General features: G+C 42.7%; 1 protein-coding gene across 1 annotated transcript in view; it reads right to left on the reverse strand.

Annotated features, from left to right (window-relative positions):
* Positions 1-246: 246 nt before the first annotated feature.
* LOC105272568 (uncharacterized) overlaps positions 247-11,815 on the reverse strand; it is a 55,644-nt gene continuing 44,075 nt past the window's right edge. Inside the window, exon 3 of the mRNA XM_011314746.1 lies at positions 247-416. Coding sequence (XP_011313048.1) covers positions 247-416 — 170 coding nt within the window. The remainder of the gene's footprint in view (positions 417-11,815) is intronic.

Here is an 11,815-nt window from a genome sequence, read left to right on the forward strand (position 1 = left end):
GCCCACCGTGGAGAGTACCCTCATGGATATTGCCTTTTCGCATTTGATTTGACACCAGATTTGTCAGTTAATAACAACTCCTGCCGGAATTTAGTGCGCGACGGTAATATGCGCATGAAGGTACGGTTTGATGAAGCCCGGTTATAGAAAGTACCTTCAAGTGCGACAATGGTTGCATAAAACCTCAATTGCACAGGACAAGTACATGGAAGTTGATTAAAAGCAAACACTAAATTTTATGATAAATTATACAACTTTTTTTTCTGCTGGGTTGATACCTACTGGACTACCATTGATGGTCCATGTGATGTTTGGGGCTGGGTATGCTGCTCCAGATGTACAATTAGCTATCATTTTATCGCCAGGCGATGGTCGGGGGCGTCCAAGTATCAGTAGGGGCTTCTCCTCTGGAACAACTGAATCAAGAAAATTGAAATTTCAGAGAGACTTGTCAGAGCAAACTAGACTCATAAATCATGTGTAATTCGATATGTTCCTATTTGGATAGAAAATGCATGTTACTCCTGCCCTATTTCCTATACTTTCCCGATATTTATAAGTTCAATTGACCACGGTCAAATCGAATAATTGTAAGACACATAATTTCCAACAGGAATGACCAAACCGAATGGGTTGAGCAATCGCGTACACTAACTCAAGAACATTTCTGAATTAACTATACTCCATAAAAAAATATAGAAAATGGTTAATTCAACTGTCGGGGGAAAGTGATGATCCTCGGTTCTTCAGTGGTGTGAATTACGGAGAAAGTGTGAATCTTATGTGGAAGCGAGGCTTACTGAAAGGTCAACTAACAAAACAGAGAAAATGAAATGTTGAAGATTGTATTTACGCGTATTTATTTTAATTACTGAAATTGTGACGAACGTCACATAAAAAAGTTTCAAATTATGAGTAGTATTCATGAGAGCGTACCTCTACGGGTTCTTTGCCTTGTGGTTAGTTAATTAATGAGGAAAGATACACAGAATCTACTGCATTGACAGATGGGGGTGTTGCTCGGGAAGGTTTAACATGAGATGAACTCTAGGACGTATGAGAAGCTGGCCGTGAAAACGAGCCGAATCAATTTTCTCTTAATAAATCTTTTGAAGCTCATTTTGAGTCAATTTCGAGTAGTCATTATTTTCATTTTGTATTTTCATTTTTTTTAAATTCAGTTCTGGCTTTTTCGAAATTCAGAGCCAATATTACCCGGCACAATCAATGACGTAAAAAAAACTGGCGGGAGAAATCAGCGGAACTGAGAATTTTTTGTTGCATGTATAGGAGCGAATTAAGAGTGAATTTTAAGCGAAAAAAATTCTAGAATTCACATTAAATAAAAAGCGAGCCTCTGCTGGCTTTCCTGAAAACGATCAGGAAACTGAATAAGATTGTTTAATTCTTACTGTGCCATTGCAGGAGGAATGAGAGCTAGTTGGAAATTCTTATTATTCATATTATTGAAATCCTTCTTTTAGATGAAATTTGTTGGTAAGTTTTTCAGAAAAATGAAAAAGCCGTAATTTTGGCTTGTAACACTTTTCCCCGACCTCGTCCCGGTGTCGAGGATAGCTATTACCTTCGCCCGTCCCCATATTCGCATCCGTACGATTAAACCGAATTAATGCGGGCGCCAGCTAACTTTTTATGGGCCGACTCAGCCGACCTCATCAAACTGGAAATCTCAAAATATCTGAAAGCAAGAGCACGAAGGGACAGGGCGACTGGGGTTGACACTCGTACTCGCGACAACACAAAATCCTAAATCCATAGATTACACCAACCGGGGTGTGACCGCAAAACTACGCGCGAGAGGCTAAAACTGATGACGAAGGGAACGGAAGCGGGAAGGCTTGGGGTCGCTCAGGATATCTTGGAGAGAGGGCCGGGGTCCACAGATACGCGAGTCTAATAACCGAAACCATAAAATAAAGCGAACAGACGGCGGTCCGGGATACCGAGAGCATACTTGCGGGAATCCAAGGCATGGAAGGCGACTTCTAGGAATACCTCGCCGAGACCGCGACGTAAGATAGCGGAGTGCCGGTAGGCCGAGAGCGTAGGGGCTACCTCACCCGATTGCACACTTTAGGTAGCGTGACGGGCCCACTAGGGTAGCCCCAAAATTAGAGAGCATATCCAGGCCGAGTAAAAACCCTCACCCAGCAAAGGTCGCGCGAGGGGAGTATTGCTCCCACCCGGAGATCATCACCAGGGAGAGCGTAGCCCTCACTTAGGGAGCATGAAGATCAATGCCGGGCATTGGGGGCCGATCGAGGGCTCCAGAGAGAGAGCTGCCAGTTGTCCGCACCGGGAGCCAGCCGAAGCGGCTGTACCGAGTGATGGGCAGTCTGGGCAGTATTGCCGATGCCCCCCCCCCCCCCCCCCCCCCCCCCCGACTACCGCTGGATGAGCTGCCGCGTGCCGGGACGTGCCGCCCTCGCCTCAGGGAGGATATCCCCGCTAGCTTCTCCTGAAACGCGCCGAATTCGAACATCGCCACTGACCCCTTCGAACAACCGCGTCGAAAAATCAGGCGTTCGAATGCCTACCCCATCTAACATGAAGCGCTCATACGCCAGTATGACTTCTATGATATGTGCCAGGAAGTCTCATAGAGGGGCTGGAAATTTTTCTACGTGTTCGCCCTGTGCTGTTGCCTGTCTCCAGGCCTCCTAACATCGTAAGCACTCGGGCCCCAGTCCTTACACCCTTCTACGATTCGAGAAATTCCCGGGGAGGGTCGAGATGGCAGATAAAGAAAGCCAAAATATCCCAAAATTGGTTTAATGTCTGGGATTCGCGAAATCCCGTTACAGGCTATATATGGGTGTAGAATACTCTTCAGAGGTGTGCAAACTTCAGTAAGTCATTATGGAAGATCTACACTGAATTCCAGAGTCTGCGCACCCTTGTAAATGAGGCTACTTTACTTGATGAAAGGTCATTCACTGAACTATTAATTAGACTATTTTGAGTCGATTTTCACATTCATTTTAAGGGGTATCCCAACTGCAGAGGGTCCTTCTGAAGACCTTCACTGGATTCCAGAGGTTGTACCCTCTTGTGACGGACGCTAGTCTCATTAATAGAGGGCGGTTCATCAATCGATCGATAAACTGTATTTTTTTATTAATTCTACAAATTAATTCTGAGGATTGTGCAAACTCCACCTTCAGAGACTTTCAGAGTTTGCACATCGATACGATTGAGGCTAGTTCAATTAATAAAAGGTCATGAATCAATCGATTAATTTGAATTTTTCGATTAATTTTTAAAGATAATTTTGAGGAGTTGACCAGCTCCAGGGGGTCCTTCGAAGATCTTCCCTGAATAACAGAGTTTCCACACTCTGAATAGTAGTTGCTGCAACTATCAGATCCTTTTATTTTACTGCTGAATCGAAATAAAATTGTATATTATGCAACAAGTGCGTAATGGATTTATTGGCTCGTGGGAGGGTTGTAACACGAGTCGAAGGCGAGTTTTACAATCCCAGGAGCCCAAAAATCCAGAACGCACGTCCTTCGTACACTATTTGATGTCATTGGGCCCGTAAATCACGATTTTACCGAGCGAAGCGAGGTTAGAATCGCGTGATTATAGGCACCTCTGACATAAAATTAATGATTTTATCATTTTCATTTTTGAGAAGTGTGCAAAGGGTTTTCGACGATCTAACGTTATTGTTTAATGAGGTACTAAATATTCTATATGTATATCTTCAATGGAAAAAACAACAAAATTGTTCTGTTGCTTCAATGAAATTCAATATTCCCTCCACAAGTTACAATTCTCCAGTATTACCGTGTGACATGAACGCTACTAAAGCAACTAATAAGGCATCACTATAAATAGACCAATCCTCAATTTGACAGTCCAATATAACATATGGCAAACAAATGTAATATGATGAATGCATTCAATTCATAGAAAAATAGTAATATAACATTCCTTATGAGAGGAAATTTTATTCACCTTTTCCTCTCAGCTGAATAATTTTTTTAAAGGAAGAACAATAACCAAACTGACCCGTAGAACTATTCAGAACGATTTTTTCAATTGTATCTCATTCAGTTTTCGCATAAAATAACAGTTAAGGGTTAATTCTGTAATTTGAATTTTTGTGTGTGCCTTCTCGTGAACACTGATTATCATACTCTACCCACTGATCACCAGTCCTGTAGACACCGTGAGCTGAACGGAGATGACCACTGGACCCTTTCGACTGAATGACGCCAAGCAGATTCAATCTCGACGGTTGATTCTCCAATGGATTATTGACGAACTTTGGAATTGTCTTCAGAACTATTACCGTGTTTCCGTACGTAATCAAATCAAGAATTACCAAATCATGTAAAAAAGTATTCACCATAAAAAAATCATTCATTATGGAAATAGAGACTTTTAAAAAGAAAAATACTTGGCGATAGCTTTTAATCGTCCATTCTTATAGAGTTCAGGCAAGATTTTTTCTGTTCTAAATCATGACACTTGAGTCTTTCTCTGGTTTCACTTTTTTTTTGTAAAATCATTTAAAGCGTCAACGTGGTGGGTTTAAAAAAAAATTGTTCTTAATATTTAAGCATTCAGTTATGTCCACTCATGATTATGTAAACAGTTTTTTCTAATGCATGCGTTGAACATTAATGGATTTCCCGAAATATACCCATTTCTTGCTTCTCTATCCGAACATTTCCCCCACATTTTGTACAGCTTTTACCCTGAATATGGGGAATTACTACTTTAATCATATTTTGCAAACTCTCGGTCGGTACTTGTTGCGCATCCACAAAAAATCGCCACAGACTGATGTTCGATAGAATTACAAGTTTCACTGACGCATATGGATAACTCATTATACGATGGATGATTAGCCAGCATTTTTTGTGCCATTATGCCAATGTGCATTTGGCAGTCATATGTTGTTCAACCGATAAAAGAGGGGAACAATCTTCATAACATTGTGTAACGAGGCACTTTTAAAAACTCCGCCCCTGCACCCTAATAATTATTTGTTCAGTTCTAGTTAGAAATAATGAGGCAACCGCGACGAGGTTTTAAAACCTGTCACCGTTGGCTCCCACTCCCACGATAATCCTTCCCGTTTTCCCGCGTTTCCCGCCACTCTACACTCGCGCCAGCAAAAAGCAGCACCGCTGGAGAGAAGAAGGACCCCCCCCCTCCCCCCGGCACCCGCCGTTCCCCACATCGCCATGCGCGCCAGCGAGAACAGCAGAAACCCACCATCCCTACGTTACGGCCCACGTAAACCGGAAAAAGAAGAGGAAAGAAGAAGAGGATCCCTTAAGGAGCCCCAACTTAATAATTATGACGAGGACACCCAATGACGAGTGTCCCCGATTGACCCCGATTATCGGTGATAATAAGAAGGAGGACGAGTGATGAGACACCACCACTCGTTATACAGTTGCCCCTGCGGAAGGAATCATTTTTGTGTGAGATGTTATTACGGATAGTTAGATAATTACGGAGATTTAGATAATGACTGAGAGTTATTGGAGAGAGTCGGGAAGAGTTTAGAGAGAGAAAAAAAGAGAATCAGTTGTGGACCAGTGCGGAAAGAAATTGTTGAGGGAGAATTGTGAGAGAAATGTGGACACGTGGTCCGTGGAGGAGTAAGAGGGACCCAAGAGTGACGTGTGATATCCAAAAACCTATATAAATAGTTTTTATTCAATTTCAAAAATATTAACTACTGTAAATACCTTCATTGAATATTAAATTCCACTTTCAATAAATCAGTCCAATTTCACCATCACGGAAATTGAAAATGCAGAATCATCAAAAATTATTTATTTTTTTTTTTTATTTTTACATTTTTCCTTTTCCTATTACCATTGTGACCATGGTTTGATAGGCGCCCCTTCGTCTTAGCCTTTTAGCCTCTCCTACTATCCTCTCATTAGCCTCTCCTACTATCCTCTCATTATTTTTGCGGTAGCATGGGCCGACTTTCTGTACTGCGCCCATTTGGCGTGTACTGAGGGAAACCATGTAAAACCTCAGTAGCGCAGACGGCCGGTACTGCGGGGATTCTGCTGTGTTCATCAGTCACACTGACTCGGTGAACACACCAGCTCTCCGCACCCGTGCCTGACGGCGGCAGTCTACACGCCGATGGGTGTGACTAAGCGGGCACCCATCCAAGTACTAACCCAACTGAGCGTTGCTTAGCTTGGGTGATCGCCGGAGTCACACACCGCCCGCGTGGCTACTGTCGCCGCTTATCATCAAGAATTAATTTCACCATACACGTGAGTGCATTCGCCTTTGCGCCAGAATGACACATGTCAGGGCAGTGAACCTCACCGGCGAAATCACGCGCTATCAAAATTGCTGAATTGACAGGTCAATTCCCTTCAAGAATAAGAAGTGGGAAAATCACACCATAATTTCCACCAATTAAAAGTCAATTCGTGTAACCACCACAAACCGATCCGCTCTCCAAAATCCAAATTACAAAGCAGTCTAGAAACAACCGTCGGAGCGATAATTTGACTTGGTGGAAATTACTTTCCGGAATCGATCTGTCTCTTCTGATCCTCCCATACTATAATTCGCAACTGATTCAATATAGTGCGCGGTAACCTATTGAATAATAGTAAATAGCTAAACGGACTGAAGTGTACAGGGATACTGCATCCTTGAATCGAAAGTAGGAGTGTTTCTTGCATATTAAGAGGACTAATTCATCTGTTTCCGGGGTTGTGGACATTCTCAAAACTCTTAAATTTTGTTTATTAATTATAAGCGAGTGGGTGAACGTGGCAGAATAAGAAGTATTCATAATAGGATCAGAGACTATTCTTATTCTGGTGAAGAAAGACGATTGTGTCACCGAAGGATCCACGCCTATCCATAAGAAAGGATTACAATAATAATACTGCTCAACTGTGAGTCTCAAAGAATTAGTTTCACACTTTTCAATTCCAAAGTAATCAGCTATCAAAATCTATAAAGAACTATTTAGGGATGAATATTTAATCGTTACTACCTTTTTGTTAAATAAATTGTGTTATACATAAAATTCTAGATTCAAACCAACACTTTTAATTGTATTTCCAAAGAGTTTAGAAATAGAAGATTACTTTTGAGCATAAAATTTCCTCGGAATCATTTGATTATTCTTTATCCCTGAATTCCTATCCCTATTTCAATATTTTAAATTAACAACACAATCAAGGTAAGAATGAAAACCAAACCTAGCGTCGTCCAAATCAAACGTAAAATATAAAAATATTTAGCTTCATTCAACATTTCTAACTTAGCTTTTCCATATTTTTATATCAAAAGTTCTAGTTCTTATTTTCCGGAAATAATTCTATTATACAATAGTTGTCCTCCGACGCTGACAACGTCTCCGGACATAACGAAAGGAGGAACGGCCATCGTGAGGAGTTATCGGTTGAATAATTACTGTGGAGGATTGAGGAAGCCGCCATCCCCGTGAGTACCCATTATTACCTTTCCCGCCCAAACAAGCATTACCAAAACCCCTGCAAGGTACTCCCCCCAACGGTGAGCCTCCAGGAAAGTCTTTTTGTTGTAAATAAAGCCCCGTAATTATCATTATGAATTCATTCGGACCCCTCACTTCTCCCCGTTCTTGTTTCAGAGTACGAGTCATACCTTCTTTATATTGTTAAATCTTTCGCGCAGCCGCAAGTTGGCTGGCCTTACCCCCCACCCTCGAGATATTAATCCAAAATGGCCAAATCATATTTTTCATAATATTATTTTGTCGTTTTTTGTTCTGTATTTGGAAAATAATTAAATACAAAGTCCGTTATTTATTAACCCCGACTAATCATTGAAAACCCCCCTCCCCCTTATTGTTTCAGGTCCTCCCGTGATTTCTATTAAGCTAAATTTCCCGAATATCAGTAATCTCGAACTATCGTGCCCGTGCTGGGAATTATTATATTTAATTCCCCGGACAAGGTCACAATTGATGCCAGTATGTCATAGGCTTTTGGTGTTAAACCACTAATACGTACATCATTGACAAATCCACACGAATCTTTGTCTTGCGCTTGGCTTTTCACCTACACAGAGGAAAGCATTATCTCTATTTATGAAAGAAAACAAGAACAGAAAAAATAAATAATGAATGAATCGTTACCATTTTGAAAAAATCTTCAGTGTCCGTATCATCGACTAGAATGATTTGCAGGAGGCAATCCAGACCCCAAGTGTCGATGAATTCCGTAACACGTTAATTAACGAATAGTGAATCAGTGGGTTCAGCGAGTATTTCAGGCACTTGAGCCAAATTGAGCATGGAGTTAGCGATAGTGTTTAATAATTTGATAATAAGATCTAATTCCTTCTTTCTTCGTTTTCTCAGAGGTTAATTTGATTTTTCCTTCGCACCATCTTCTGTTGGTACAGTGTTCACTGTGTTGTCAGCAACTTTTTGAGAACAACTACGATTGTTATTCACTAAGGGCAGGTCCTGCAATAAACACAAATTTCCCTGTTCCTGAGGACTTTCAGGAGGAGTAGTTTCAAGAACACGATGAGTGGAGTTGTAGTGAGCTATCAAAAATGAAACATGTTGTTTTAACAATTTAGGGTGGCTATCGTCCTCAATGTCAGTTTCTCTAATTCTATCATTTGTGCTTCTTTTGTTGTGTTCTTCAACCCTTTCATCAGATAAACCGTTCACATTTTCTTCTTCGTCGGAGTAAGAAAGAATATGAAAAAATTGAAGGTTTTCAGACCTTCCACTTATGCCTTGATGAACGTCACTCTGCTGGTTCTCCAGAAAACTATCATTGTTCGTGTGTTTGCCAAAAAATCACTGGGAGCACCATTATGCTTATTATCGAATATGTAATTCAGTACATTATTTTTGACATGATTTCCTTGCCAATTTTCACCCCTTACTTTTCACAATTATCACTCTCATCACTCTGTTCTTGGATGTCATCTTCACGTGACTCGTTTTCATCGTCATTCAGCACAGTTAATGTCAATTACATTTGTTTATGTGTTATGATGGAGCCACCTTGTGAAATCTTGTCGTGCTCGAATTGTCTTGTCTGCACGCATGAGCGTAATCACTGTCTGAAATGTGCTCACCATTCAAGCATGAGTAGAAATATTCTTTTGATGGGAGGATTCGGTGTAATTCAGGTTACAGTATTGATGGGCTAGACCTCGATATTTTCCAGTGAAGTGGCAATGATGCCGATGTTTCACAGCGTTTTCAGTAAATATTCCACCACTGACTGTTTTCACCTAACGTGTAGGCTTGCTGTATCATTGCAGTCAAGTACATGGGCTCATTTCGTTTCAATTCACTGTCAACTTTCACAGCCAAGAGAGGCATCTTCTCGATGAACCATCCAATGCAGTTTTTTCCACGATAAATGCATCATTCTCATTTCGAATCATCATACCTACAGTTAACATAAAATGCTACACTATAAGGAACATGTTTCTGATCAATTTTACGGTTTCCGTCATTTATAGTCCATTTCTTCTAATAAACACTCGGTATCAGCATCAACAATATTGGACACAGTAAGTTGATTTTTAAAATTTTCGAATTTTAAAACTTCTTCAGGACCTTTCGCAAGAATCATACGACACTTTGTAACACTTTTCCCGACCTCGTCCCGAAGATCGGCGATAGTTATTACCTTCGCCCGTGCCCGTGCTCGCATCCTATAATCCAACCGAATTACTGTGGGCGCCAGCTAGCTTTTTATGGGTCAAAAGCTAACGAAAACCGAAAGAACCGAAACAAGGGCAAGGAGGGGGGGGGGGGGCTGCCTTGCCCGAGGTCAGCCGACCCCATCAAACCTAAAATTCCGAAATATCCAAAAACAAGAGCACGAAAGGACAGGACGAGTGGGGTTGGGACTCATCCTCGCGACAACACAAAATCCGTAAATTCATAAATCCAAAAAACCGGGGAGTCCGTACTCCCAGAACCAGAGCGATAACCTCATTACCGTAAAACTACCCACGAGAAGCTAGAAGCTGATGACGAATGGAACGGAAGCGGGAAGACCTGGGTTGCTCAGGATGCTAGGTCGTGGAGAGAGGGCCAGGGTCCACGGATACGCGACTCTAATAACCGAAATCTAGACCGAAAAATGATACAGAGAACAGATCGTGGTTCGGGATATCGAAAACATACTTGCGGGGTTCGGGAACGCTGAGAGCGCCCTCTGAGAACACCTCGCCGAGAGAGCGACGTAAGATAGCGGAGTGCCGGGAGGCCGAGAGCGTGGGGATTACTCACCCAAAAGCACACTATCGAGAGCGTACCGGGCCCACTAGGGTAGCCCCAAATGTAGAGAGCCTAACTGGGGAGAGGATGGCTCTCACCCAGAGAACATCACCAGGAAGAACATGGCCCTCACCTAGAGAACACCACCCGAGGAGGGTATTGCCCTCACTCAGAGAGTGATCCCGGGGAGAGGATGATCCTCACCTAGAGAGCGTAGAAGATCAATGCTGGGCATTGGGAGCCAGCTAAGGGCACGAGAGAGAGCTGCCAGTGGTCCGCACTGGGAGCCAGCCGAAGCGGCTCTGCCGAGTGAGTGGGCAGGGTCTGCAGTAGTGCCGATATACCCCCAATCTCGACTACGGCTGGGTGAGCTGCCGTGTGCCGGGACGTGCTGCTCTCGCCGCAGGGAGGATATCCCCGGCATTAGCCTCTCCTGGAGCGCGCCGAATTCGAGCGTCGCCACTGACCCCTTCGAAGGATCAGCCGCTCGAATGCCCACCCCACCTAACATGGAGCGCTCATACGCCAGTATGAGTCCTCTGCTATATGCCAGCAAGTCTCGTAGGGGAACTGGGAATGTTTCCACGTGTCTGCCCTGTGCTGTTGCCTGTCTTCGGGCCTCCTAACACCCTAAGCACTCGGGCCCCAGTCCCCACACCCTTCGACGATTCGAGTAATTCCCGGGAGGGAGTCGAGATGGCAGAAGTTTTAGAGAACGTAACCCAAAGTTTAGTTTAATGTGCGGGATTTCCGAAAATCCCGTTACACGTGCTCAGCATGCCTATAATATAGGTGTGGTTGTTGCTTTATATGTGAAACACGAGACAAGTCCGTTACCAACATTCTTCACCGTTTCAGAGCGCCAAGTTGAATTTGGAGCTACGCCGCATAATGCCAAGCTGTGGTCTCCAATAACTTTACAAACCAAGTAGTCTCAAGACTAATCCGGGGCAAGATTTCCAAGTTTACCACAGATGGAACATTTTTTAAACGAACGTTCAATACGTCCTATGTCTCGCTTTTTGGGTTATTTCTTGAACTCATGTTACGATTTCGGGTTCTGATTAACTTTTCACTTGAAAATTTGAAGATGACCGTGACAAATTGAGGCAAAAGAGCAGCTTTATATGGAAAAACTCTATGCCAACAAAAACACCGAGCAATGGAGAACCGACACATAAAAACTAAAATTCATGAACCTTTCATGTTGTAAAACCATTCGATTTTGCACTTACTTTCGAACTGGTCATGCTAGGAAGTATGGTGGTTATACTACGGGCAGCGGGACATATAATTGGGTGATAATCTATATTATACAGAGAGTCTCGTTCGAAGAGATTAGGAAAAATCGAGAACACTATGTAGTATCGCGTGCTACAAGATGTCACCACAAATCTTCAGCGCTCTTGAAATTTTTTCGGGTTGGTGGCCCTGGGATCCACGTAGCATCCGCAGGTCCGTCAAAACGTTTAGAGCTTATTTCCTTCCTCTTCTGGGTGGGGTGTATGTTGGGTGGGATCCTAATCTCTTCGAACGAGACTC

This window comes from Fopius arisanus, unplaced genomic scaffold (assembly GCF_000806365.1).
Source record: "Fopius arisanus strain USDA-PBARC FA_bdor unplaced genomic scaffold, ASM80636v1 scaffold00208, whole genome shotgun sequence".
Lineage (NCBI taxonomy): Eukaryota > Metazoa > Arthropoda > Insecta > Hymenoptera > Braconidae > Fopius > Fopius arisanus.